Below are 27,580 nucleotides of genomic sequence, written 5' to 3' on the forward strand. Positions count from 1 at the left end.
AGACAAACGTCGAGATCTGTGTGGAGAGATGTCCAAGCAGGGCGCACAGCCAAGGCAAAGAGCCGGCGGCTGGCACTGCAAGAAGGCCATCCGTCTGGGATCCAAAGTTTCCAAGATTCTAGTTTCGCTGAGACTCTGGTTTCCAGGCCTCCTGCGCACTGGAATCATCTCAGATTCGACGTGCCCTAGAGGCTACCGGCTACGCGCACGCGAAGTTCTGCGGTTGCTTAGGGCCGGGGCCGCAGCGCTTAACTTTCCCCGGGCTGTGGGCGGGGCCTGTCTCACCTGTGGGGGCGGGGCTCCGGGCCGCCCCACCCCCTCCGGAGGACCCGCCCGCGGCCCGAGACTCGCTGCGCAGCTGGAAGCGGCGAGGCGTGCGCGGCGGGCGGGCGCAGCGCGGCGAAGCAGGACCGGGAGCTGTCTGCGGTCAGGTGGGCGCCGGGAATGCGGGGTGGGAGTCCCAGGAGCTGCGAGGATGGAGGCGAGGGCGGAGGGTGTGGGCTGGGCCTGGCGCACCCCTGGGCCCTCTGGCCTGGAGACGGGGACGGGCCTTGGGGCCCCTGGACGCCCCCTGTCCCACCCTGGGGCTCCCTGGGGTCTGGAGGCCCGGCTGGGGCCGCGCCTCCTCCGCCGGGCTCAGGTAAACAGGAGCGAGGACGGGGCGGGGCCTGGGGGCGGGAGGGGGCCCTTGTGACGGCCTGGCAGCGGGCGGGCACGCGAGCGGTGAAACCGGGGTGCGCGGGGCTGGACGGGCCGGCCAGGGGTAAGTTGTGTGGTTTGCGGGGCTGGCCAGGATGGGGGTCTCCCGCCTGCGAGTGTATGTTTGTGTGGAGATGGTGCGTGCGTGTGCATGAGAGATGGTGTACGAAGCTCAGGTGTGTGTGATGGTGTCAGGCTGTGGGTACAAGTGGGTACAGGTGGGTACAGGAGATGGCCTGTCCGTGTAAGCCTGCGAGGGCACAGAGGGACTGCTTGAATGATGTGAAACTGTTTCAGTGATGTGAAAATGTGGGCGACCTCTGATTGTGTGTCTGTAATGCTGTGTGTGTGTGTGTTTGGGTGCTTGGCAGGGAGTTGAACTGTTTATAGGGTTAGGTGTGTCACCAAGAAATTGTGTGGCCGTGGTTGTCTCTCTGCCTGTAAGACTGGGGGGGTGACAAGGAGGTGGGCACTACGGGTTCAGGATGGATGCGTGGAGTGTGACTGTGAACATCGTTGTCAGCTGCGCGGTTGTGCGCACGGGGCTCAGCTGGTGAAGGGGAGTTTGCTCTTTGGAGGCCGGCGTGAGTGTGGGAGCCAGCGTGTGTCGAGGAAACAGCCCGAGTGATGTGTGGCTGTGCGTGTCGCTCTGTTACTGTGCGGAGGTTGCGTCTGGAACATTCGGCTCGGCTGTCTGAGATTGTGCGCGATGTCATGGGAGGTTGTATACGTCCGCAAACTTTCGTGAATGATGGACATGGTGGTCGGGATGACTCAATGAACGGGTGTGGTTGTGAGTTTGACTTGCGTGTGGGGTGTAAGACTACATATGGTGTGATATACATACACACACTTATATACTACGTACACAGAGAGATTGATATATGTACGGACACGTATATACATAGAGAGAGAGAGATGGATGGCGATGGAGAGGCTGCAGTATATAAAATCCGCAGGATCACACACCTGCCCTTACTCTGTGCCTGAGTGGATGTGATTGGGAGCATGTGCACAGGTGCTAAAAGTTCTGGGCTGTTCAGGGGAACACAGTGGCTTGAGTGAAGTAAGCCTGAGAGACTGTGCGGAAAGCATGGGACTACCTGTGTCTCTACAGCTGTCTGTGCCATGGGCACCCGCTTGTGACGGTGTAAGAGCCTGGCCGCAGGGGTCATTCGCACGTCCGCGTGTGAAGCTCTATAGTGTGTCTGTGTGCGAATCCCTGGCTGGCCAGGTGGGGAGGACGGAAGGAAAGGGGGAGGATGGTGATGGGTCCATCGTGAATCCTGGGAGCATGGAGGAGGCGCTGGGCATAGGATGGAGCGCCAGGTGCTGGCAGGACTGGGGGGGGTGTAGGAGAGGGCACGTGTCATGGGCATAAAAGTTCAAGGAGGCCGTCCCAATGGAAGTGGTTTGGGATTTGGTTATCTTTTTGCAGGTGAGGGGGGGCTGAGGGAGGAGACAGTTTGTGTGTTGGCTTTTATTTTGTCTTTAAATTTTTATTGAAGTATAGTTGGTTTACAATGTTGTGTTAGTTTCAGGTATACAGCAAAGTGATTCCGTTGTATTATATATATATATATTTCACAATCTTTTCCATTATAAGTTATTATAGTATATTGAGTATAGTTCCCTGTATACACAGCAGGTCCTTGTCGGTTATCGATTTTATATATGTATATGTTAATCCCAAACCCCTAATTTATCCCTCCCCTTTTCCCCTTTGGTAACCGTAAATTTGTTTTCTATGTCTGGCTTTTATTTCTGAAAGGAAAGTATACCTGTGTGTTGAGTTGTACTTCGCAGAGGAGAGTGTGTATGTGTTATTTCTGAAAGAAGAATGTACTTGTGTGCGTGCCTTAGTGTGTTGCATTAGGTTGTATCAATATTTTGAAAGGAAAATGTGGATGTGCGTGAGGGTGTGCTGAGTTGTATTTTTAAGAGAAAGTGTGTGTGTGTGTCATTTCTGAGAGGACAGTGTGTATTACGCTGTATTTCTGAGAGGGGTGTGTGTGTGTGTATGTATGTATGTGACGGCCCCAGAGGCATCGTCACCAGATGTGTCATTGACCTTGTCACCCATATACAACCCCATGAAGTCCCACATGTGAACCCCCCCATCCATTACCATCTGGGCCTCAGACCCTCAGCTGTCACATGGCCAATGTGACATCCATGGGCCACGCCTGCAACACGTTTGACCCAGCACGCCTTGGGCTGGCTGAGCATGTCTGCAGTGGAGGGTGGAGTCTGTTTCCTCTGGGTCTGTCAGGTCCTCGGGCTCCGGGAGCCACCACACGGGGCCCCCCTTCCTGACCTCCCCAGTCTAGAGGCCTCTGCTTCCAGCACCCCAGCCCCTTGGCCCTCTCCTCCTGCCCCACCCCACCCCCAGTGGTCTGACTGGTTCCCAACAAAAACACCCTAAGAATGAGCTCACAGAGAGGCTGCCGCCTCCACGCGTCCTGCCCCACACGCCCAGTGGGCGCGGGCACCTCTGGTCCCAAGGTCACACAGCCAGCCGGGAGTGCTGGGCCAGGGTACCCAGGGTCCTTGGGGTGGGCTGGGTGGGAGCCCTCGAGATGGCTGTTTGCCCTCCTTTGGTTAATCATATATAGTGAGGTTTTGGAGTTGCCCTCAGGGCGGGGCCCTGGGCCGAGGACAGGGAAGACTAGGTTTCCAGTTGCCCGCTGGCCAGGATGGGTGTGGGACAGGGTGCTGGCCGGAGTGAGGAGAGCACGGAGGCAGAGGGCTGGCCGGGATGGGCGGACAGGGAGAGGGTTGAGGGGACCTGTGGCGTAAATGGCGCGGAGGCAGAGGGGCTGACTTGCCTGGCCCTGGCAGTGACCCCCTGATCCCGGTCACCCCCAGAAGCAGCAATGTCCGTGAAGGTGGTGGCCCCGGGAAGCATGGGGCTGGGCCCAGAGCACCTGAGCCCTGAGGAGCTGGTGCAACAGACGCGACAAGTGGTACAGGGGCTGGAGGCCCTGCGGGCAGAGCACCGGGGCCTGGCCGGGCACCTGGCGGAGACCCTGGCAGGACAGGGCCCGGTGGCTGGCCTGGAGCTGCTGGAAGAAAAGCAGGAGGTGGTGAGCCACTCACTGGAGGCCATCGAGCTGGGGCTGGGTGAGGCCCAGGTATGAGGGGGCCAACTCAACTATGGGGGATGTGGCTCAGCCCTGGGGGTTGCCCAGGGATGAGGGGGCCAGGTGTGCTGGAGGGGGCAGCCTGGGGAGAGCGGGGACTGGGGGAGCCAGGCCCGGGAGGGGGAAGCTCCAGTCCTGAGGTGGGATCCCTGGGCTGCATTGGGGATGGGGTCCTTGTGTGCGACAGGGACCCCTGAACCACGTGGGGTCCTTCCATGGAACTGTGGGTCCTGGGGAGACTTTGGGGTTGCATGGGTGGAATGTGAAGTATCCTGAGTGTAATTTGTGTGCCTGGGTGACATCAGAGGGGTCCCGGGGCAGGACTGGACTATGGCCCTGAGAGCCTTTGAGCATCCCTGGAGCCACAACGGAGGAGTCTCTGTATAATTCGGGGCACCCTGGAGAGAATGGGGTGCTCTGGCTTGATCTGAGGCCCTGGGCTGGGTCGGGGGTGAGAGGGACCAGGCCTCTGACTCGCCACCCCCGCCTCCCTGGCAGGTGCTGCTGGCCCTGTCGGCACACGTGGGCGCGCTGGAGGCTGAGAAGCAGCGGCTGCGAGCGCAGGCCCGGCGGCTGGCCCAGGAGAACGCATGGCTGCGGGAAGAGCTGGAGGAGACGCAGCAGCGGCTGCGGGCCAGCGAGGAGGCTGTGGCCCAGCTGGAGGAGGAGAAGAGCCACCTGCAGTTCCTGGGGCAGCTGCGGCAGTATGACCCGCCGGCGGAGAGCCAGGTGCTGCGGGACCCAGCGGGGCGGGGGCCATGATGTGCTGGGGACCCCGCACTCCTTAGATACCCCACAGCCCCCATCCCTCCGTGGTGCCCCCTAGTGCCCCAGACCCTCCAAAGAACCCCCTGACCCTCTGCAGAGCCCCACTAGAACTTCCACCGAAGGCCCCCATCTGCTCCACAAAGCCCGAGGATCCTCCCCAAGCCCTCAGGAGACCCCTGACCACCACCACCCTTAAACCCTGGGATCCAGGACCCCAGTCTCTGACTCAAACTCCCAAGCCTCATGACACCCACTTTCCTGTCCTCTCTGCAGCAGCCCGAGTCCCCCCATCAGCAGGACAGCCTGGCTTCCCTGTTCCCCAGTGAGGAGGAGGAGAGGAAAGGTGGGTGTGGGGAACTCGGCCAGGAGGATGAATGGCCCAGGCTGGGGGGGACCTCTGATTCGCTGGGCCCCCAAGGCCTCTGAGGGAGGATGGGGAAGGTCAGGACGGGGTGTCAGGAGGATGAAGCAGGGGGCTGTGGGGCTGACAGCGGGCAGGTGATGCTGGAAGCTGCAAAAGCAGGCCTGCCACGGCCCCAGGAGCCAGGTGGCTCCCATGTTTCTGTCCTGCAGGCTAGGACACATCCCACAGGCCAGTAAGATGCCTGTGATTCCAATCTCAGACGTCAGAACAGGGGCCCGTGGTCCCAGGGGCCAGCGAGGCAGCTGTAGCTTTGGGGTGCATGTGTCCCCTTGTGTGGGGCTGGAGTAGGAGGCCTGCAGTGACTGGGTGCCCGGCACCCCCAGGTCCCGAGGCAGCGGGGGCCATCTCTGCTCAGCAGGGTGGCTACGAGATCCCGGCCCGCCTTCGGACCCTGCACAACCTCGTGCTCCAGTACACGGGGCAGGGCCGCTACGAGGTGGCTGCACCGCTGTGCCGCCAGGCCTTAGAGGATCTGGAGCGGAGCTCGGGCCACTGCCACCCTGACGTGGCCACCATGCTCAACATCCTGGCGCTGGTGTACCGGTGAGGGCTGCAGCCGCCACGGCTGGAGGGGGCAGGAAGCGGGGGGACCCTGGTGTCCTGCTTTGCCAGCACAGGGCACCAGGGGTGGTGGTGGAGAGAAGGGGCAGAGCTCTGGGGAGGCCACTCACTGAGACCCAGGCAAAGAGGAGTCAGCATGGGCAAGAGAGACCACAGTGGAGTGGGGAAGAGACCTAGGGTGGCAGAGGCTTCGCAGCCAACTGGGAGTGTAGGGACCCCCAGAAGGGACCCCCAGAGGATGCCACCCATGCTTGGTCGTCAGGTCTCTGGGCCTGCGGGATTCAGCCCAGCCCGTGGCCCCTGCTACCCCAACCTGGCCAAACCCCCTCCACCCTCGGGCCACCCCACAGGGACCAGAACAAGTACAAAGAGGCCACAGACCTTCTCCACGACGCCCTGCAGATCCGGGAGCAGACACTGGGCCGGGAGCACCCCGCGGTGAGCGCAGGCCCAGGAGGGAGGGCTGTGGGCTGTGCCTTCCCACCCCTGACCCGCCTCTCGCGCCCTGCAGGTGGCCGCCACCCTCAACAACCTGGCTGTCCTCTACGGGAAGCGTGGGCGTTACCAGGAGGCGGAGCCCCTGTGCCAGCGCGCCCTGGAGATCCGTGAGAAGGTCCTGCCCCCACCCGGCTCCCACGGAGCCCCTGTCCTGAGTGGCTCTCACCCCTTGATCCTGATTTCAGCGCTTAATTCTGTGGCCCTTGCATGACCCTGACTTGCTCCTGTGACCTCTGACCTTCTGTGCCCCTCCTATTTGACATCATGAGCCTCCAATTTGAACCTAGAGCACCCAATCCCCTGACCCACCACCCTTGACATACCAATGACTTCTGTTTGGTCTTGACTTCTGACTCTCATAGGTCACCTCATGCCCCCACCCGGTCCCGACCTTCCAACCCCACGTGACCAGTACAACCCCAGCCTTGATCTACCTATTTGACCCATAATCATGAGGTTTTGCACCACCATGACCTCTGACCCAACTACTCCCCAGTCTGACCAGGCAGTTCCTGCTCTCTGTCCCCAACCTCCTGTAGTTCTTCATCCACTTCAATCCTATAACCACCAACCCATGACTCTCATTACGGCTGTTGGCATCATGTGGCTCGCCAACCCCGGCGGACCCCAATGACTTGTGATCCCATGACTCCTAGGTCCTGGGCGCCAACCACCCGGACGTGGCCAAGCAGCTCAACAACCTGGCCCTGCTGTGTCAGAACCAGGGCAAGTTCGAGGAGGTGGAGCGGCACTATGGCCGGGCCCTGAGCATCTACAAGGCCCTAGGCGGGCCTCACGACCCCAACGTGGCCAAGACCAAGAACAACCTGGTGAGGGCGCCTTGGGGCGTGGGTGTCTTAGTCCTGGGGCCGCGGCACTGGGGAGCACCCATCGGCTGGAGGGTGGGATACCACCGAGGCCAGGGGCCCCACCTCTGCCCAGCCCTCGAGCTGTCCCGTGAGACTCGGCTTCCAAGCTGGGCCCTGACTGGTGAGGTTGCTCAGCACAGAGGACACGGAAGCATCAGGAAACAGGCAAGTTGGTGGCAGCCAGAGAACAGCTCCAGTCAAAGAGGAAGCCAGAGACGGGCTGGGAGCAGATGAGAGCATTTATTGAGCTAAACCCCTTCTTAGGACTTTGCCTGTACTATCCGTTTCTTCAAGAGCCCTATGAGGTAGGTGCTCCCGTTGCCCCATTTTGCAGGTGAGGAAACTGAGGCACAGAGAGGTGTGTCACTGGCTCAAGGCAGAGTGGGGAACAGGTTCCTGCTCTGAGTCAGGAAGTCACCTACCCTATGGGAAGTAGGTGGGGTTGGGCTCCAAGCCCACCCTGCTGTCGGCCAAGGCCTGGAGTGTGGGGTAAACCTGGGTTTCTTCCTGCGGGGGCTGGAAGGATGTGCCTGGGTGCAGTGCTGGGGCCTGGGAAGCTCCCAGGTTTGAGCCAAGATCACCCAGGCTATGCCCTCCCCACAGGCCTCAGCCTACCTGAAACAGAACAAGTACCAGGAGGCGGAGGAACTGTACAAAGAAATCCTCAGCAGGGAGGCCCTGCCTGCCCCTCTCGGTGAGCCCCCAGCCCCTCCCCTCTCCCCCAGGGGGCTCCTCAGCCTCCCCACCACAATGGCCCCATCTGTTCCCCAGGAGCCCCCAACACAGGCACAGCTGGTGACGCAAAACAGCAGGTGAGGACAGGCTCTGCCTCGGCTCCCAGGGTGGAGGTGGGTACTGGATGGAGTGGGGAGGACTGACCCGTGTCCCTGGCGCCCTCCCCAGACTTTTCGTCGGAGCAGCTCGTTCTCCAAGCTCCGAGAGTCCATCCGGCGGGGAAGTGAGAAGCTGGTCTCCCGGCTCCGAGGCGAGGGGGTGGTGGGGGCAGCCGGGTGAGTGTTGGGTCAGGTTGGTGGCCGAATCTGTAGCCCACCCCTCTCCCTGTCCTGCTCAAGAACCTTCCATGGCTCCCATCTCCCCTGCCACACATACAATCAAACCTGGCGCTGGAGTGGTCCCTCCCAGGGTGGGAGCCAGACACTCCTGGGCTCACTTGTGCCCCACCCACCAACCTTCCTTTGTAGGATGAAGAGGGCCATGTCACTCAACATGCTGAACATGGATGGTTCCAGGGCTGCTGGGAACCAGGTGAGGGGGACACCCGGGTCAAGGGTGGAGTGAGGGGCCACACTGACAGGCCCAGAGGCGAGGGAAGGGTGGAAGTGGGCAGGCTGGCAGTGGAGTGAACGCCAGGATAGGGACTTTTACTTGGGTAGAGGTGGGGGAGTGGATGGACTGGAGTCAGGGTGGACATGGGGACAGGAGGACGAGCAACGTGGCCATCAGGATAGACAAGCTGGCAGCCAGGCTGCTGGGGAGTAACCCTAGGGGCAGCTGCAGCAGAGCTGTGTCCGGCCCCTCACCCACCCCCTGTGCCTGTCCCCAGTTCCCCAGCCGGCACCTGGGCGAGGCCTCTCGGACCCTCAGCGCCAGCACCCAGGACCTGGGCCCCCGCTGAAGGCGACAGAACCACGGGCTGCGGCTTCTCAGGAGGAGCGGGAGAGGGAGGGGAGGGGAGTGCTTTCATCTCCCTGACTCGCACCCAGTGTCTTGGGCTTCCCCGCTGTCCTCTCCTCCTGTGATTAAAGGCTGTAGACTTGGCAGCCAGAACGTCCGCCTGAGGTGTCCTGCAGGGACCTTTAAGCGCCTCCCCCGGGGGCGCCCTCCAAGCTACTGGGACCCAGGGCCAGGTAAGGCTCACGAGTCGCGGCCAACTCCTTTTATGGCCCCGCCCCCGCCCCGCTACAGCTGCTGAGCGATCTGCTCTATCCTCCGCAGCGTCTCCTCCGACTCCAGCTGCTCCAGGCTGAGCAGGGACAGGCCCAGCTGATCCTCCTGGTGGGGGGCGGGGGGGGTGTCAGCTGCTGCACTTCCTAACACAGGGGTCCACAACTCAGTAGGGACAGGTGGCCCGCCCGGGGGGTGGGGGTGGGGGCTACAGGACAGGATGCTTGAATTTCAAAACACCTGTGTAACCCAGGGCATCCCGTCCCTGTAACCAGAAGATGGGCCGAGGGAGGGAGGCGGCAGCCAGAGAGCTGTGTCCAAGCTAGAGAAGCACTGGCTTTCCAGAGGCCCACGGCCAGCTCGGGGCTCCCACTGGAGACACACGCTCTGGCTGTAGCCCTCGACCCTCCCCGCAGTTCCAGTTCCCAGGCCTGGCGCGCCGGTGCACACAAACCCCTCTCTGTCGGGGGCAGGGAGCAGGCTGGGCTTGGGGCTCGGGGAGAAAGCCAAGGGCCCTTCCTGAAAGAGGAGCTTAGGCGCCGCGGGCTCACCCGGTGGAATGGCTGTGCCATCTGCCTCAGGAAGTACTTGGCGACCTGGACCCCCTCGTCAACGGTCAGGTTGAGGTTGGCGTCGGTGAGGTGCTCCTGGATCCAGCGGGGCAGTTTGCCCCGCTTGTCGGCCCGGGCAAAGCGCTGAGAGTGGGAGAGGGAGGATGTCAGGACCCTGGCAGGGGGAAACGACTGGGGGAACCGCCTGATTGGCAGGGGCCCCGGAACGCGCACCTTGTCGGCAAAGACCATGAGGCCGTAGTCAGTCTTGCCCCTGATGGCCCGACCCACGCACTGGGCCGCGTGGCGCATGGCATCGAAGGTCAGAAAGTCGTTCTCTCGAATCTGGAACTGGTCCCGAAGGTATTCCAGCCGCGCCTGCAGGTGCAGAGATGTGTGAGGAAGGGACGTTGCCCCCGCCAAGTCCTAAGGAGAGGGCCCGACAGAGGCCTTCACGTCCGACCGCCCCCAGGCGCTGCTCACCTTGAGAATGCGGCTCTGGGTGTAGACGTAGGGCACCCCGAACATGATGACGGCCCGGCCGTAGTGGTGCACTGCGGGACACAGGAGGGGGAGTGAGAGGGCTGAGCTCGCGGGGCCCGGGAGCTCATGCTGTTTGAGTGACTGCACCAAGGGCCCTGCAGAGCACCCAGGGATGGAAGGAAGGGGAGGCCCCCGTGCGTGCCCAGGCTATGGGCCGCCGGTCCCCTGGGGGAGCAGAAATGGCCAGACATCCACGCAGGCGCTCGGGGGAGGGGAGAGCCTAGTCCACTCACCAAAGTCAATTCCCTCAGACACTTTGCCTCGGGCCACCGAGAGCAGGATGGCCCCACGGCCGTTCTCGCAGGCCTGGGGAGGGGAGGCCAGGACACGAGATGCGTCACCTCGGAGCTGCCTCCTCTGGCCCCTCTCCACCCTGGGCTTTCCTCTTCCCCCGGTAATACCCACCTCCTGGTACTTCTCCAGGGCAACACTGGTCTCAGCCCCATCCTGGGTCTCAATAAAGAGCAGCTTGTTCCTTTGGATGTTCTCGAGGATGCCCTTAGGGAAAGACACCAGGGAGGTCAGGGTGTGGGCTGGCAGAAGGATTAAAGGACAGGGGGTCCTGTCAGATTCCCGTGCAACAGACCACTTCTCTCCCCAGGCCTCAGCTCACTGGAGACTTGGGGAGGGTGGTGGTACTGTCACTTCTTTGGAAAACCCCGTGACCCGGGGAGGGGACCAAGCCTCATCCTTTGGACGAGTGGAACAGGCTCAAGATGGCCCATCGGGATGCAGGTGAGGGGGAGAGGCCAGGCAGAGCCAATCAGAGGCTGACTGGAGATTTCATATTTGACACTGAAATAGATGTGTGGTACGAATAAAGGACAGATACACAGATGGACCAGTGAGACCAAACAGAGGGTCCAGAAACACCCCCCACACACAGATGGTCACTTGTGCCACTCAGTGCGGGAGCTCTTTTCAGTAAGTGGGGCTGGAGCAATTAGATTTCCATATGGGAAAAAAATGAATCTTGACCCCTGCCTTACATCATACACAAAGGTAAATCTGAGGTACCTCACAGCCCTTAGATGTAAAAGCTACAACTACAAAGCTTCTAGAAGGAAACACAGGAGTCCATCTTCGGGACCCTGGAGGTCGGCAAAGGCTTCTTAAATAAGACACGAAAGGCATACAGGATGTGGCGCTCAGGTGGCTGACAGCCGCCTTTCCCACTGTGTGGAAAGAGCCTGACGACAAGACCAAGGTCTTGGTTGTGCGTGAATGAGGTTCCCACACATTGCCTGGTGCTAACATTAGACAAGTTCACTCGTCTCAGCCCAAAGAAGCGCCCTAACTTCCCCGAGAGCTGGGCCCGTGGCGCATTCAGAATCAGAAAGGACAGGGCGCCCCTTCCCCATCCGCATCCTTTTGGGTTGCCAGTGCCCAGCCGTGGTGAGCTCCATTTCCCCATGACCTCACCCACGCGCTCCCCAGAAGGGGCTCCTGCAGGTTCTTTGCCCCAAGCCTGTATCCAGCCTTAATTCTCCAGAACCTTCCTCTAGAGGCGCAGCACCCAGCTAGAGTCACACCTGCTACCCAGTGTCTCGACACCAAGCTGGAGAGGCTGTCAGGAAGTAATCCCAAAAACCCATAAGGTAGGATGTGGTCACCGCTCCTGAGGGCCACACCTCTGAGGAAGGGGCCCAGCGAGGCTGCTCATGTCTTAGTTCTTAACCTGGATGTTGGGAGAAGAGTGAACGCTATTTATTCTTTAAACTGTCCATCTGTGTTTTATACGCTGTCCTATCACCTATGATACATGTCACCATTTAAAACACAAGAGGAATGAAGCCAACACACAGGGGAACAGAGCCAAGAGCTGAGACAGGGGCCTTCTGTGGAGTGAGTAGCTGGGCGTACCTGCTCGTACCAGGAGGCCACGGTGCTCTCCATGTACTGGTAGCTGGTAAAGAAGGCCACGATGCCATCAGGCACCACAGCGGACATCTCCAGCAGGAGGTTTCCATAGTTCCGGATCACCGCTGTGAGGGGTCAGAGGTTGGACTCTCTCCTGGCCTGGTTCCACCTCCCCACTCCCTATCAGAGCGTTCCTGTCTAATGGCTTGTCTTGAATTTGGGTTCCTAAAAACCCCACTGAGGCCTCTGTAGGACTGTTCAAACACATTCTGCTTTTCCTTGGGAGGACGGCACCCCCAAACCCCTGAAGATAGGCGTGGCCATGTGACTTGCCACGGTCGAATCAGAAAGGGCCACACGTCACTTCCAGGTGAGAACCTTTATGAGGCAGTTCACAATTCACCACGATCCCTCCTGTCACAGCTCAGCACCACAGTCATGTGTCCAATGGTGGAAGCTCCCAGCACGAGACATGGGGCAGGCCCCCACCAACCCACGATGGCACAGACTGTGGGCGAGAAGTACCTCTGCCTGAAGCCACTTCGATGTGGGGGTATTTGTTACTGCATCATGACCCAGCCCACGCTGACTGCTCCACCTCCCCTCCTGGGACCCATACAAACCATCCCCTGTGGGTGCCATACCGATATCTTCCCGGGTCTCAAACTTGGAGCTGATGGCCACCTGGTCATTGCCACGGCCAATGATCTGGAAAGAGCAAGAGAGGTCACGATAAGGGAAACAGCCGCAACGCTCCACCGTGTGAGTGCAGGTGGCCTGCTAGCGCTGTTCTAAGCTTTTTACAGACACAGGGTCATTGAATGAACCCTCAGCTATGCTGTTATCTGCATGGCGCAGATGAGTAACCTAAGGCTCACAAAAGGCGTGTCGTGTCGCCCGCCCAAGGTCACAGCAGGGACTGAGCTGAACCAAAGTCTGCCCATGTGTCTCAGCAGCAAGTACCCTCTTAGCCCGTGCCGGCCTCCAGCCAGTTGGTTCAGGAAGTTGCCTCTCACCCCCAGCTCGACAGCCACTGTGCAACGTCGCCAGCAACCTCACAGAAGCACAACGCGGTACATGGCCCATGGTCAGCACCAGTCCACAACCCCTGAAGGGCAATTCAGAAGCGAAAACGCTCTGGAAACTCCAGATGTTTAAGTTTGGCACCAACTCCTACAGCAGCAAAACCTGCCCGGAGCCTATTCAGAGTCCTGACGTATCTCCCTTAGTTAGACTCTTCAAAACGTTTGCTGAAATATGACTCTCACTGGAGGGACTTGCCCAGACCCCACTGGCAGTGTTTCCAGTCTGGAAAATTTTCAATTCTAAAACACATCTGGGGAATTCCCTAGTGGTCCAGTAGTTAGGACTCCATGCTTTCACTACTGACAGCCCGGGTTCAATCCCCAATCAGGGAACTAAGAGCCCACAAGCCGTGTGGCGCAGCAAAACAAAAAACAACAAACAAAACAACCACATCCGGCCCAGGGACTCCAGATGTGAAACTGAGGGCCCACGTTACGGTGTTCATTTTACAAAGAAGGGGACCAAGGCAGAGTGGAAAGGTCACTTAGCAAGGTCACAGCCAGACGATGAACCGGGCAAGGCCTGGGCCACAAAGGCCTTTCACACCTGCTATCTCACTCAATCCCCTCAACCACCCTGGGAGATCACAGAGGGGGTGTTCCCATTTCACACATGAGAAAGCTAAGGCTTGGGGCATCGAACTCAAGCCCAGGTCTGTCTGAATCCAGAATCCCACAGCTACCTGAGAAGTGGCAGGGAGCAGAGGGAGGAAAGGCAGCCCTCATTCCCACCTCCCCTCCCCCATCACCTCACCCTCTCCCACGCACCATGGGGCAGAGGCAGACCCGAGCCAATGTCATGGTGAAGGTTGCCATGGTGACGGGGTGGAAGTCCAGGATCTTGGGGTAGATGTCCAGCGGGGACAGCGTCTGTACCAGGGACAGCAGGAGGGATCTTAGCAGGACTGGGCAGGAATCAGAAGGCCCCCCGTGGAGGTCTGGGGGCCAAAAGGGCCCTCACCCCAGATGTGATGATGACGGACTGGAAGCGCTCAAATACAGGTTTGATGGCCAGCGAGGCGTCCATGCAGCTGTGAGGAGAAGACAAGGGTGGTGAGTGCCAGGCTGGGGGGCCCAGGCCCCTGTGGTCCATTCACACCCCCTCTGGGGTCAGGTCTCACCTGAAGTGCAGGATGGGGTTGGCGATGGTTGGGGTCCTGTCGTCAAAGGGCTCAATGATGATGGTGAAACCTACAGGGGGCCGGTGAGATTCCCTGGGCGCCAGTCATGACCATGCCCACTAGGCCACCCCCCACCTCTGCCCCCCACTTTCTCCTCCACCCCAGTCCTCCTCCCCCCACCTTCCTCAGTGAATGGGACCAGCCACCAGCAGCCCAAACCTAAAACCCAGGCATCTGAGTCCAAAATATACCCCAACCCGCCCACTTCTCCCCAGGGCCGACACCTGTGCAAACGTTCAGAGGACCCTGAGCCAAGAGTACCAAAGGCTCACCCCTCACTCTCCCGGGGCTGCAGGGGCCCACCCCCCAACTCAAGCCAAAGTCTCGAAATTTCTCCTACCACCTGTCTGTCTAAGCCATCAGGAGGCTGGTCAGCTCTGCCTCCAAAGTCTAGCTGCCCACTTCCCCCACCCCCGGCCCAGTACAGCAGCCATCACCTCCCGCCTAGACCACTGCAGTCGCCTCCTCACTGGGCTCCCCGCTCCCACCCCTGCTCCCTTCACAGCAGCCAGAGGGACTCTGTGAAATCCTGAGTCAGTTCACAACTTGCCCCTTCTCAGAAGCCCCCACACTCCTCCCAGGGTCCAGAATTGTCTGTGGGATCCTGCCGCGATGACCCCATTTCCTCCATGCTCACGGGCCTACCGCCTCACTTTCAAAACCACCAGGCTCATTCCACCCCGAGGCCTTTGCACTTGCCCCACTGCCTAGCAAGCTTCCCAAGGCAGCTGGCTCCATTTGGTCATTCGGAACTCAGCTCAAACGTCAGCTCCTCAGAAAAGCCACGCCAGCCATGTAGGTGTTCTCCAACATGGCGACATGTTTGTTTCTCACGAAAACTATCACTTTCTGGAATCATCTTCCTTACCTGTGTCTGCATCTCGGCTCCCTGTCTTCCCAGCTAGCACATAAGTTCTGGGAAGTCAGGAATGAGGTCTTTCTTGGTTCCTGCCACTTCCCCAGTGCTGGGCCTGGCCCATTTGTTGAACCAATAAATGAATGAATGAATCCACGTATTCTATTTCACTTAGTAAAAATTTCTTTTTTTTTAGTAAAAATTTTTTTAAAAATCAAGTCCTCTGTGCCTAGCCCTGTGCTGAGGATGCAGCAGTGACTGAGACAGCCCTGGTCCTGCCCTCTCAGGACTCACAGTCCAGTGATGGGGACACAGACCTGTCCCCACGGAGTAACCACTCTTAAGTGGGCAAGGCTGGGACGGGGAGCCTAGAGGAGGGCCTGGCCCAGCCTGGGAGTCAGAAGGGGCTTTCTGGAGGAGGCGGCGGCATTTCTCCCGAGCCGAGAACTGAAGGATGAGGGGGAGACAGCTGGGGGCTGAGGAACGTGGGGAAGGACGTTCCAAATAAAGAATGTCAGGTGCTGGGAGACGGCGAAGTGGGGAACAGAGGAGAAAGACAGACCGAGAGGCAAGACGGGGTGGACGGAGGGATGGGCGCAGAAGGAAGCTTCCGGTGAGACTTGCTGCCGATTGGCCCTGGGGTGGGGGAGACGGACTCACTATCCTCCTGCCAAGGCCACACCAGGCCGCAGGACATCAGGCAGGCCTGACCTAGTTTCCTAGATAGAGGAGTAATCCCCGGGGATCAGACCGAGCCCTTGGCCAGCTTAAAGCTGAGGAAGCGGAGGGAAGGCTCCCCTCTCCCCTGGAAATCCGAGCATCCTCCTCGACTCCTCTCCCCCAGGCCCCGCACGGCCAGGCACCAGGTCCCGGCCGCTTCAGCTCCCACATCTCTCTCCAGCCCCTCCTTTTCTCTCCTCCCGCACTGGCCCAGCCTCTGCTAGAAGAAACATTCTAAAGCACAAATCTGACCCTGCCTCTCCCTTGCTCAGAACCTGCCATGGCTCCCCAGTGCCACTGGGAGCAGCATGACCAACCCCTGACCCCACCCCCTGGTGGGAGTGAGCAGACCCCCCACAGAACCTCTCCGGCCTCACCTCATGCCTCTGCCCACCCCCATACTTCTCCACTCTGCAGCCAGAGGGAACCTTTGAACACGCAAATCGGAGCGCGAGGCCTGCTCACTCGAGAGCTCTTCGTGGCTCCCCGCTGCCCTCAAAATAAAGCCCAAACTCCCGAGCCCACCCTGCGAGGTCCCGCCAGTCCGAGTCCCAGGGGCAACCCTCCAGGCTCTGCTAGGTCCCGATTCCGGGCCCCCGGCAGAGGCAGGAGAGGTGAGCTCACCCTTGGCGTAGGTGCTGACGAGCGTGGCGAAGTTAGCCAGGAGGGTGAGAGGGGAGAAGTCGGCGAGATCCGCGATCTCCAAGGTGTGCAGGAGCGAGCGGAGGCGCTCGGCGCAGAACCTGGCAGGGTGGCGGGATGGGCTGAGGGAAGGCAGTGGGCCCCAGAGTCCCCTCCTCGCCCTCAGAGGACGTGGTCACGCACCACCTCCCCCGCCGCCTGGCAGTCCCGTGAGGGCAGGGCCTGGGTCTGTGTCAGTCACCTCTGTGTCCCCACCTTGTACAAGTGCATGTCCCACGGGGCCACAGCCACACGAGGGCACACACGGAGCAATACTCACACGGCCCACAGAGTCGCAGTCATGTCACATGAGATCACACTCTCACATGCAGGTACTCGGTCAGAAGGGGTGACCCAGCATCCCACAGTCACAGCGTGAATCCCGCATGGCCACACCGTCATATATACTCATGCCCAGAACCTCTCGCAGTGTCTCAGTCACACCCACCACCCTCAGTCCCGCATGGCCACACCGTCATATACTCATGCCCAGAACCGCTCGCAATGTCTCAGTCACACCCACCACCTTCGGTGACACTCACAGCGTTAGAGTCCCACAGGCTCACAGAGGACAATCTCACACACCCTCACAGAGCCGTACACGCAAGGCCACCCAGCTGGAGGCTCTCACCCCTCGGGGACAGGCAGTGGGGCAGGAGAACCTGGCTTTGGAGCCAGGCAGACGGTCAAGTTTAAAACCGGCCTCCTGAACCTCCTTTCTTCAAGTCTGTCTTCTCTTCCCCCAAGCTCGATCAGGTGCCCCTCTGTGTTCCCTCAGCCCCCAGGACTCCCCCATCCCAGCCCTGGGTTGGCCCTATCTGGGACGGGTCTGTCTCCCCAACTGAACTGTGAGCCCCAGGAGGGCAGGGCCAGGGCTGTCTCAGTCATCACTGCGTCCCCATCACAGAGCAGGCACTCAGAACACGTATCATGTGGCTAACTAAGATTCCCTCTGTCCTCAAAAGTCTCTCAGCTGTGAGAGAGAGTTGAAGCCACACCGAGGGCTCCCCACCCCCTCAGAGGCAGAGCAGCCAGGAGCTCTGGAGCCCTACAGGCCGGTCTTCGAGTCACAACTGCCATATGCGGTGCTGTGTGGCCCTGGACAATGGCTTCTCCTCTGCGGGACACAGCGTCCTCATCTGCAGCATGAGGCAAGGACACTGTATTGACAGTATTTTTTTTTTCTTTTTTTTTTTTTTGGCTGCGTGGCATGTGGGATCTTAGTTCCCCAACCAGGGATCAAACCTGTGCCCCCTGCAGTGGAAGGGCAGCATCTTAACCACTGCACTGGACCGCGAGGGAAGGAGGACACTGTACTGAGATTCCATGGGATGTGGACCATAAAGCACTTAGCTCATCATCAGTGCTCTAGACCAGGTAGGTTCCTGGCATCGCTGCCCTGTCATTTAACCACCACAGGAGGGACTTCCCTGGTGGTGCAGTGGTTAAGAATCCGCCTGCCAACGTAGGGGACACGGGTTCGAGCCCTGGGCCAGGAAGATCCCACGTGCTGCGGAGCAACTAAGCCCGTGTGCCACAACTACTGAGCCTGTGCTCTAGAGCCCGCGAGCCACAACTACTGAGCCCGCATGCCGCAACCACTGAAGTCCGAGCACCGCAACAGAGAAGCCAGTGTAGGGCTTCCCTGGTGGCGCAGTGGTTAAGAATCCACCTGCCAATGCAGGGGACACAGGTTCGACCCCTGGTCCAGGAAGATCCCACATGCTGTGGAGCAACTAAGCCTGTGCGCCAGAACTACTGAGCCTGTGCTCTACAGCCCGCAAGCCACAACTACTGAGCCCGCGTGCCACAACTACTGAAGCCCGTGGGCCTAGAGCCCATGCTCCGCAACAAGAGAAGCCACCGCGATGAGAAGCCCATACACCGCAACAAAGAGTAGCCTCCGCTCACCACAACTAGAGAAAGCCCAGGTGCAGCAACGAAGACCCAATGCAGCCAAAAATAAATAAGATAAAATAAATAAATGAATTAAGAAGGAAAAAAAAGAGAGAAGCCAGTGTAATGAGAAGCCCGTGCACCGCAACAAAGAGTAGCCCCCACTCCTCCGCAAAGGAGGAAACTAAGGTTCAGAGAAGACCAATGACTTATGGAAAACAGAAAAGGAAAAGCACAGGAAGAAACTCCATCCCCACTCCCAGGTCCATTCGCTGCCTGCCCTGTGACGGGGAGACTGACCCTGCCCCCCAGATCGCACTGAGGGGCTGCTCCGACCCACAGGCTGGGGGCCGGGGTCGCGGCGGGGACGATGAGAGGCACTGATGGGAGGAGACAGGGATCTGCGGGGAGGGCCCCATTTTCTCCCGGCTCCCACTCTGCTGAGCCTCATCAGGAGCCCCTCCCCAGGGCCGCTCCCTCCCCTTCCCCTGGGGCCGGAACACCTCTGACCTCTAGCAAGGGCCCAGGGGCCTCGCCACCCGTCAGCTCCTCCACCCTGCCCGCCCCCTGTACACAGCCCCTCCATCAAACTCTCCTCAGGTAAATTCTCTGATGGAGCCATGTGCCGCCTCCCCACCAGGGCCCCAGGACCAGCTCGCGGACCTGCCCGCTCTGCCCCACGAGTGTCACACATGCGCCCCCCCGCTCTTCCCGTACTCCTGATACTGGTGACACGGTGACCCCAGGCCACAGGCTGGGAGGACAAGGCTCAGCGAGCGCCGGGGCCGGCCTCGACGCCCCCCACCCCCAGCCGCGGAGGCCGCACCTGAGGGGCTTGCGCTGGATGCACACGCGCTGGGCCAGGCCGCTCAGGAAGGCGGGCGGGCTCTCCTGCGCCACGTGCTGCACGCGCAGCCGCCACTTGATGTACTCCAGCAGCCGCCGCAGGAAGCCCAGGAAGTGCTCGGCCGTGCGGATGGAGCCCGGCACCGCCTCTGCGGGGAGAGGGGCTCAGCCAGGCGCCGCTGGGGGTCCAAGCGGCAGGGGCGCGGGGGGCGCGGGGGCAGGCCGCGGCTCACCCTTCAGCACCTCGTCGGGCAGCACGGGGTTGGCCAGGTGGGCGTCGGTCTCCCGGGCGGTGCTGGCCTCCCGCAGCCCCTCCACCAGGCGCCGGTACTCGTCCCGCAGACGCTGCTCGTCTGTCTCCTTGATCCTGCGGGGAGACCAGGTGTGAGCAGAGCTGGGGACACTTGGGGGGCAGGTCAGGCGCCAGGGCCTACCGGCTGCAGCATCCCCACCTGAGCACAGTCTTCTGCAGGGTCTCCAGGTTGCCCTGGCACCGATCCAGGGTCCGGCGGGTGAGGTTGACACTCATGGAGTCGATGCAGACATTGTCTGGAGGAGAGCGGGCAGCGGGCCAGGCTCAGGCAGGTGGACGCAGCGGCAGCCTGAGGGGCTGGCATCGCCTCCCTGCCCTGGCCCCCTCCCTCACCAATGTTGTGGGCCTCGTCGAAGACGACGACGGCCTTGCGGGCCAGCTCCTTGGACACCAGGTCGGCAATCTTGGGGTCCAGGAGGTAGTGGTAGCTGTAGACCACCACGTTGGCGTGCAGGATCTGGGGGCCGAGGCGGGCAGGGTCAGCCCGGGCCGTCTGCCAGCACCCAGCCCTGGGGCCCTGCCACCGCCGTCCACACCACGATGCCACACCACTGCCCCACAGGCCCACAGAGGCGAGGCGAGGCAAGAGACACAGGCAGATGGACAGACAGACACAGACAGGCACGCAGAGACGAGGCAAGACAGACACAGGCAAGGCACAAATACATATACGCAAACAGATACACTGACAAACAGATACAGGCACAGACCAATAGGGAGATCTAGGCAGATAGACAGATGGGCAGGCAGCCTGTAACCCTCACACACGCCCCTCTGCCCGACCCCTGCTGGCCTCCTCACTGAGTATCGGGCAAGGAAGTATGGGCACCAGCCCTGGCGCCGCCCCATGGCCTTCAGGTCGTCCAGGTTGTAGATGCCAGCAGGGAGGGGCACCTGGCGCCCATGGACATCAAATTCCTATGGGTGAGAGGGTACCTGGGGTTCAGGGAGGTTGGCCGTTGCTAGCGGTCCCACCCTCTGTCTCTCACCGCTGCCCCGCAGGCACCTCGTAGAAGCGGCAGTGGGGCAGGCTGGGGTCCCGCTGGTACTGTGCCCTTATGTAGGAGGCCGTGAGGCTGTGGCATTTTCCGTCGACGTCCTTCCCAAAGCGCAGGGGCGTCACCTGAGGGGCCAGGGAGCATCTTAGCACCGAGAAAGGCTGAGAGGCCCAACCACTCCTTGGATCCGGGGCTCAACACCTAACGCATAGGCGGGATAGGAGGCCGTCCTATTCCAACCGGGGTGAGACTTGGGCATTTGTGGAAAACTCGAACCTCAGTCTGCTTTGTTATTAAACAGTTAAGACACCGAGAACTTACTGCAGGGATGCAAGAGTGGTACAGCTGTTAGGCTCTCATTCTTTTCAAAATGTTAAGCTCTATATAATGCCAATTACATCGCAATTTTTCAAACTATTAAGGCTTGAAGATTCTTTAGCATGTAGATGAAGGATAACTGCTTTATCTTTTTTTTGTTGGCCGTGCCACACGGCATGTGGGATCTTAATTCTCCAACTAGGGATCAACCTGCACCCCCTGCGTTGGAAGCACGGAGGCTTAACCACTGGCCCGCCAGGGAAGTCCTGCTTTACCTTTATTTATTTATTTATTTATTTTTCTGCTTTATCTTTTAAAATGCTAAAACAGCCAGAACTTTGGCAAGGTCCAAGAATCAGAGGAGGCTCTGATTGCAGTTTGAGAACCTGCCTTACCTCTGCCCTGCTCCGAGCCCTCTGAGGCTCCACTGGTGGCACCGTCACAGCCCAGGGCTCCCTCTCCTCAGAACAGAACCTTTCCCTCACCAGAGGGAAGGCTCTGAGGCTGCGACCCCTCCCTCTCCCTTTCCATCAGTTGCCAAGGCTTTTTTTTTTTAAATCTTTACTGAATTTGTTACAATATTGCTTCTCTTTTATGTTTTTTGGTCTTTTGTCTGCCAGGCATGTGGGATCTTAGCTCCCCGACCAAAGGAGAAGTCTCAACCACTGGACCATCAAGGAAGTCCCTAGTTGCCAAGGCTTATACTACTTCTTTCTCTTTCTTAAATGCCTTTACATTCTATCTTTTTTTAATTAGGTAATATAAATACGTCGTATGGGACTTCCCTGGTGTCCAGTGGGTAAGACTCCCTGCTCCCAATGCAGGGAGCCCGGGGTTCTAATCTGGGTCAGGGAACTAGATCCCGCATGCCACACTAAGAGTTTGCATGCCACAACTAAGGAGCCGGCAAGCCCCAACTAAGAGTCCACATACCTCAACTAAGAAGCCCACATGCCGCAACTAAGATTCCGCACGCCACAACTAGTAAGTCCTCATGCTACAACTAAGAGTTCACATGCCTCGACTAAGAAGTTGGCATGCCGCGACTAAAGACCCCACATGCTGCAACGAAGATTCCACATGCTGCAACTAAGACCCGGCGCAGCCAAAAATAAACAAATAAACAATAAATACCCCCAAAAAAATCACACAAAAAAACAAATACATTGGGGCTTCCCTGGTGGCGCAGTTGTTGAGAGTCCACCTGCCGATGCAGGGGACGCGGGTTCGTGCCCCAGTCCGGGAAGATCCCGCGTGCCGTGGAGCGGCTGGGCCCGTGAGTCATGGCCGCTGGGCCTGCGCGTCCGGAGCCTGTGCTCCGCAACGGGAGAGACCACAAGAGTGAGAGGCCCGCGTATGGCAAAAAAAACACAAAAAAACAAAAAAAACAAATACATTGGGCTTTCCCTGGTGGCGGAGTGGTTAAGAATCCGCCTATCAATGCAGGGGACACAGGTTCAAGCCCTGGTCCGGGAAGATCCCACATGCTGCGGAGCAACTAGGCCCGTGTGCCACAACTACTGAGGCTGCGCTCTAGAGCCCACAAGCCACAACTACTGAAGCTCACACATCTAGAGCCCATGCTCCACAACAAGAGAAGCCACCGCAATGAGAAGCATGCGCACTGCAACAAAGAGGAGCCCCCGCTCACCGCAACTAGAGAAAGCCTGCGCCCAGCAACAAACACCCAACTCAGCCAAAAATAAATAAGAAAAATGGGCTTCCCTGGTGGCACAGTGGTTGAGAGTCCGCCTGCCGATGAAGGGGACACGGGTTCGTGCCCCGGTCTGGGAAGATCCCACATGCCACGGAGCGGCTGGGCCCCTGAGCCATGGCCGCTGAGCCTGCGCGTCCGGAGCCTGTGCTCCGCAACGCGAGAGACCACAACAGTGAGAGGCCCGCGTACAGAAGAAAAAACAAAACAAAACATTGTACAAGGTACACAATGTTAAGTGTCATGTATGCTCCCACAGAAAAGTATTTTAAAACTATGAAAACTTTATCTAGGATTGAAGCAGAGACCCAATGGCAAATCTATTTTGAAGAACTAAATTCAATCCAAATGAAAACTACAGCTATGCTTTTAAATCCGTCCAAGGCAGAAGGCATGTGGAGGGACAAAACCAAGATGGAATTATCTGTCGCAATCTTTAGCATTATCCAGGTCACTCTATGTCTCTGGAGACAACTAAGATACCATCCTGACATACAGCAGAATACTACTTATACACTTACCACATTTCCAGAAAATCTAATCCAGTTAATTAATTCTCAACTTCTCACTTTCCTAAGGGGGACAGAACCACCACCTGAGCGTGTTCTGGGCACACGCATACATCCATTTGCTACATGGTTCCTCTTCATTTATGCCTCTAAACTTAAAGTCATAATTTAAACTTTTGTTTAAAAGAAAGCATCTTGAAATTTTGCTCCAGAGTCTGTGGAAGCTTTCATATCTCCCAATCCTCCTTGCTATCGGATAACAAAGGCTGAATAGAGTCATGTTCCTTAATTCCACGTAGCAACAGCAGGATGGCACGAAGTCGGCTGTCCAAAAAGAAAGAGCCAGGGATATTTTTGCACTACAGCATCACCAAGAATGGGAAAGGTTCCCATCCATGGGTTTCAACACAGTGCTGGGGTGCCACTGCTCTTTAGTCATCATCTACTATCTGTATTATTTCTCATACATTCTTACAAATAACGTTACATAATATATATTCTGGGACTTCCCTGGTGGCACAGTGGCTAAGACTCCACACTCTCAATGCAGGGGGCCCGGGTTCGATCCCAGGTCAGGGAACTGGATCCCACATGCATACCTCAGCTGACAGTTCACATGCCACAACTAAGGAGCCCGTGAGCCACAACTGGGGAGCCCTTGTGCCACATCTAAAGAGCTGGTGAGCCACAAGGAACCCACATGCCACAACCAAGACCTGGCACAATCAAATAAATAAATAATGTAACAACAACAACAACAAATATATATATATACGTATAAATAAAAAATACATTCTTGGAATATATTATACCGCACTAAAGAATTACCACACTAAAGCACTTAAAACCATGCCTGGAGCTCAGTGACCCCAATGGTTTTGTAACTTAACGATAACAACTATTTTTCTATGTATCACATATTAATATTTATTAATATCACTATAATTTCTAATATTCTTTTTTTTTTTTGGCTGTGCCGTGTGGCTTGTAGGATCTTAGTTCCCTGACCAGGAATCGAACCCGTGTCCCCTTCAGTGGACGCACAGAATCCTAACCACTGGACCGCCAGGGAATTCCCCATAATTCCTAAAATTCTTTTAGCTCTTCATACATGTGAAGGGCTATACATGCATTATCTTGCCCAATCTTTTTTTTATTATTGAAATATAACTGATATATAACATTATGGATCAGTTTCAGGTATACAACATGATTCGATACTTGTATATGTAGGGAAACGACCACCACCGTAAGTCTAGTTAACAGCCATCACCATACATAGTTACAATCTTTTTTCTTGTGATAAGAACTTTTAAGATCTACTCTTCTAGAAACTTTCAAATATACAATACAGTATATGACTTACAGTCACCATGCTGTACAGCTGTCCCTCAATATCCAAGGGGGAATTGGTTCCAGGTCCACCCCATGGATAACAAAATTAACAGATGCTCAAGTCCCTTATATCAAGTGGCGTAGCACAGTTGGCCCTCCCTATCCGCAGGTTCTGCATCCACAGATACAAAGGGTCAACTGTACGTTATGTGACTTATTTATCTTGTAACTAGAAGTCTGTACTTTTTGACCCCTTCACCCATTTCGCCCAACCCCACCCCCTTGCCCAATCTTATCAACAACTGTATGAAGCAGATGATTAATTATCCCCATTTTACAGAAAAGAGGACTGAGGTCCCGAGAGCAGAAACCACCTATGCAAGAGTATATGGCTAGTACATTTCAGAATCAGGAAACCAGACCTGCCAGCCTCCAAGAGCTGCCCTTTTTTTTTTTTTTTTTTTTTTTTTTTTGGCAGTACGTGGGCCTCTCACTGTTGTGGCCTCCCCTGCCATGGAGCACAGGCTCTGGACGCGCAGGCTCAGCGGCCATGGCTCATGGGCCCAGCCGCTCCACGGCATGTGGGATACTCCAGGACCGGGGCACGCACCCGTGTCCCCCGCATCGGCAGGCGGACTCCCAACCACTGCGCCACCAGGGAAGTCCCAAGGAGCTGCCTTTTTAACTTCTCTCAGGCTGGGGAAAGTGGGAAGGCTCCCCAGCGGAGGTGTGCCTGGGCCATGACTGATGAGTCGGCATCTGATGAGTGAGAAGAGAATTCTGTGCATGGCACCTGCACATCTCCCTGAGATGTCTGGTCTGGGTGGGGATCTAGGACTCCTGGTTGGATGGCAGAGTTTCCTCTATCCTGAGGCTTAGGGCGAGGGGAGGAATGGGCACTCACCTCGGGATGAATACACAGGTTCTTTCGGGAGCTCAGAGCCAGCCCCAAAAACGACAGCTTCTCGCCCTCCTGTTTCTCATAGAAGTTGAGTAACTTTCGAAGTTCTTCAATCACCTGTTCCAGTTGATAAGGAAGGGGGGACTTGGCCTCATTGAAAGCCCCAGCCCCTTCCCCAGCTTCCCACAGGCCCCCAAAGCTATGATGGCAACCGCCAGGGGGACCGCTGGGTTAGGGAACAGTGAGGGGCACTGGGATTGGTCCCAGGCTCACCTTCTCAATCTCAGGCACAGTCCTCGAACAGTAGATGAGTTTAGTCACCTCCAGTGGATATGCCTGCCGACGACAATGGGTTCAGCCTCGGCCCCTGTCCAGCCTCCTCCCTCCTCCCCCTCCACAGGCCCAGTGGGTCACTTACCCGCTGGTACGCCATGATCAGGGCCAACAGGGACACTGTCTTCCCAGTGCCTGAGGGCATCTCCAGGACTCCATGACCCTGCATGATTCGGGCAGGAGGAACAAGACACAGGCTCTCAGAACTTCAGGGACACAGACTCTGGGAAACCACCCCCGCCGCGAAATGCCACCATTGGAATAACAGGACAACAGAGCAGTTAAAAGTCTGGGCCCTAGGGGCAGTGGATTTGAAGCCCACTTCTGCCACTTCCGTTGAGTGGTCTTAGGCAAGACCGCTCAACCTCTCTGGGGCCTCAGGATCCACATCTCTAAAAATGGGCCTAATCTCTTCTTCATAGCATGGCTATGAGGATTAGTGAGAAACTGGGGGTTAAATACTTAGGACAGTGTCTGATATGTAAGGAACCTTTTTTGTTTTAATTTGGCAAGCACCTCCACAGCACTTACTCTGTGCCTGGAACTATTACTAAGTGTCTTACGTCAGGGTTTCTCAACCTCGACTCTCTTGACATTTTGCGGCCGGGTAATATTTGATCGTGAGGGGGCTGTCCTGTGCACTGTACAATGTTTAGCAGCATCTGTGGCCTCTACCTACTAGATGCCAGTAGCACCACCACTCCACTAGTACCGACAATGAGGAATGTCTCCAGACATTGCCGAATGTCCTCTGGGGGTCAAAATGGTCCCCAGTTGAGAACCTGCGCCTTACTTAGTGAATTAACCCCTAGAGCCCTCATATTCAGCTGAGGTAGGTCCTATTACTATGCCCATTTTACAAAGGTGAAAACTGTGGAACTGGGAGAGTAAGTGATTTACCCAAGGACACACAGCTGTGGGTAGTCGATTCCAAAGTCTCTATCTTCCTAAGCCAGCCCCTGAGCAGCTGAGCGTTTGACAAGTGTCAGCTGCTTCTATTATTAACTATTATTATTTGAGATAACAGAAAGTTTGGCAGCGCTGGCTTCCCAAGGACCTCAGATTTCTAAACTCCAGACGTCCTGCAATCTCAGTCTTAGACGCACGTGCGGCAGCCCCCGCCGTCAGATGGGCAGCAGGGGGGCCGGCCCACCCACCTTGGCATCCAGCGTGCGTTTGAGCTCCAGCATGTAGGAGAACTGCTCCGGGTAGATGTAGTCGTATGGGAAGTAGACCAGCAGCCCGTCCACGTTGAGCCTGGCGGCGGGGGCTGCCGGGTCAGTCCCCCGTCCCCTCAGGCCCTCTCCAGACTCCACATTCCCCTGCCGTCGAACCGAGAGGGGTTACCGGCCCGCTGCCCCCCGCCCCCGGATATCCCCCAGTTCTCCAGAAGTCTCCGGGTCCCTTCTGCATCTCGTCTCTGACCAACCCCGTTCCCGCCCCGCGGGTCCCCGCGGCTATCCCTACCCCTCCCCTTCAGCCTCCCCTCGCCCCGCCGGGACCCGAGGCCTGCCCACTGGCCCCTGCGTCTTCCAGACCCCCACGCCCGCTCGCGAGCCGTGAACCCAGGACCCCTTCTCACTTCATGGCGCCGGTCGCGGCTTGAAGCGGCGTCTGCCTGCCTCCCTCATGAATATTCAGTAGAGGCAGGATCCGCAGGACGTCCCCGAGGTGCTGTTCCACCTTCGTCACGACTCCATTGGCTGATCCCGCCTGTCACTCCACTGGGGCGAAGTCAATCGGGATAATGCGCGTGCGCACGGCAATGCGGGGGGGCGGGCTCCGGGAGAGGCGGTGCCGGAGGCATCGCTGAGGATCGCCGAGTACCAAGAACAAAACATGGACGGAAGAGGACCGAGAGAATCGATCCCATTCACTGGGTCTCGGTCTACCGGCATCTGTCCAGATCATCTGAGTGGCGAATACATACTCAGTTTCATTCTATTATATTCTTAGTTTTAAGGTGTCCTCCCTCCTTTCCCCCACACTTTAACAAAGTAACCAGGGCTGGAATGGGGGAACCCAGACAAGGTTCCTGACCCAGCCTGGGGGATCAGAGAGGGCTTCCCGGAG

The 27,580-nt window shown here is 57.8% G+C and overlaps 2 protein-coding genes and 1 non-coding gene across 12 annotated transcripts; 1 reads left to right on the plus strand and 2 right to left on the minus strand.

Moving 5' to 3' along the window:
* The first annotated feature begins 304 nt into the window (after nucleotides 1-304).
* On the plus strand, nucleotides 305-17,010 carry KLC3 (kinesin light chain 3). Of its 7 annotated transcripts, XR_003427427.1 has the most exons (14): nucleotides 306-431; nucleotides 3,568-3,833; nucleotides 4,341-4,571; nucleotides 4,884-4,953; nucleotides 5,358-5,577; nucleotides 5,946-6,033; nucleotides 6,107-6,208; nucleotides 6,750-6,923; nucleotides 7,566-7,656; nucleotides 7,734-7,774; nucleotides 7,866-7,972; nucleotides 8,165-8,228; nucleotides 8,527-8,678; nucleotides 16,968-17,010. XR_003427427.1 is itself a non-coding variant. In XM_027079857.1 (13 exons), exons 2-13 carry the CDS (start codon nucleotides 3,576-3,578, stop codon nucleotides 8,596-8,598), a joined length of 1,518 nt encoding a protein of 505 aa, XP_026935658.1. In that variant the 5' UTR covers nucleotides 306-431; nucleotides 3,568-3,575; the 3' UTR covers nucleotides 8,599-8,750. The 7 variants fall into 7 exon arrangements, 4 of the variants coding, with proteins under 4 accessions (XP_026935660.1, XP_026935659.1, XP_026935658.1 ...); XM_027079857.1 differs by lacking the exon at nucleotides 16,968-17,010 and having other exon boundaries at nucleotides 8,527-8,750; XM_027079860.1 differs by lacking the exons at nucleotides 306-431; nucleotides 16,968-17,010 and adding an exon at nucleotides 747-763 and having other exon boundaries at nucleotides 8,527-8,750.
* Nucleotides 8,845-27,308, minus strand: ERCC2 (ERCC excision repair 2, TFIIH core complex helicase subunit). 4 transcript variants are annotated; one of them, XM_027079853.1, is made up of 23 exons: nucleotides 27,090-27,292; nucleotides 26,665-26,764; nucleotides 25,593-25,670; nucleotides 25,448-25,510; nucleotides 25,178-25,291; nucleotides 20,406-20,522; nucleotides 20,201-20,317; nucleotides 19,733-19,856; nucleotides 19,539-19,635; nucleotides 19,320-19,453; nucleotides 19,067-19,235; nucleotides 16,288-16,406; nucleotides 14,028-14,097; nucleotides 13,868-13,937; nucleotides 13,675-13,776; nucleotides 12,466-12,529; nucleotides 11,825-11,946; nucleotides 10,367-10,459; nucleotides 10,195-10,267; nucleotides 9,902-9,972; nucleotides 9,653-9,796; nucleotides 9,419-9,562; nucleotides 8,845-9,013 (listed from the first exon to the last, which is right to left on the minus strand). In XM_027079853.1, the coding sequence occupies exons 1-23, from the start codon at nucleotides 27,092-27,094 to the stop codon at nucleotides 8,906-8,908; spliced, it is 2,298 nt and encodes a 765-aa protein (XP_026935654.1). In that variant the 5' UTR covers nucleotides 27,095-27,292; the 3' UTR covers nucleotides 8,845-8,905. The 4 variants fall into 4 exon arrangements, with proteins under 4 accessions (XP_026935654.1, XP_026935655.1, XP_026935657.1 ...); XM_027079854.1 differs by having other exon boundaries at nucleotides 8,845-8,975; nucleotides 27,090-27,213; XM_027079856.1 differs by lacking the exons at nucleotides 8,845-9,013; nucleotides 9,419-9,562; nucleotides 9,653-9,796; ... (1 more) ...; nucleotides 10,195-10,267; nucleotides 10,367-10,459 and having other exon boundaries at nucleotides 11,834-11,946; nucleotides 13,661-13,776; nucleotides 27,090-27,306.
* Nucleotides 23,215-23,353, minus strand: LOC113606300 (small nucleolar RNA SNORA46). Its single transcript, XR_003427487.1, has one exon. It is a non-coding gene; the product is annotated as a small nucleolar RNA SNORA46 (small nucleolar RNA).
* Nucleotides 27,309-27,580: the final 272 nt, after the last annotated feature.

Source organism: Aethalodelphis obliquidens, unplaced genomic scaffold (assembly GCF_003676395.1).
Source record: "Aethalodelphis obliquidens isolate GAN/ISIS:26980383/991018 unplaced genomic scaffold, ASM367639v1 scaffold43, whole genome shotgun sequence".
Lineage (NCBI taxonomy): Eukaryota > Metazoa > Chordata > Mammalia > Artiodactyla > Delphinidae > Aethalodelphis > Aethalodelphis obliquidens.

Coding starts and splice junctions, on each gene's coding strand:
- KLC3 (XM_027079857.1), top strand. CDS start 3,576: ATGTCCGTGAAGGTGGTGGCCCCGGGAAGCATGGGGCTGGGCCCAGAG. Junction 3,834..4,340: donor TGGGGCTGGGTGAGGCCCAG/GTATGAGGGGGC, acceptor CCTCCCTGGCAG/GTGCTGCTGGCCCTGTCGGC. Junction 4,572..4,883: donor ACCCGCCGGCGGAGAGCCAG/GTGCTGCGGGAC, acceptor TCCTCTCTGCAG/CAGCCCGAGTCCCCCCATCA.
- ERCC2 (XM_027079853.1), bottom strand. Junction 14,098..16,287: donor CGTCAGCACCTACGCCAAGG/GTGAGCTCACCT, acceptor GGCCCCCTGTAG/GTTTCACCATCATCATTGAG. Junction 9,973..10,194: donor GTCTGAGGGAATTGACTTTG/GTGAGTGGACTA, acceptor TGTGTCCCGCAG/TGCACCACTACGGCCGGGCC.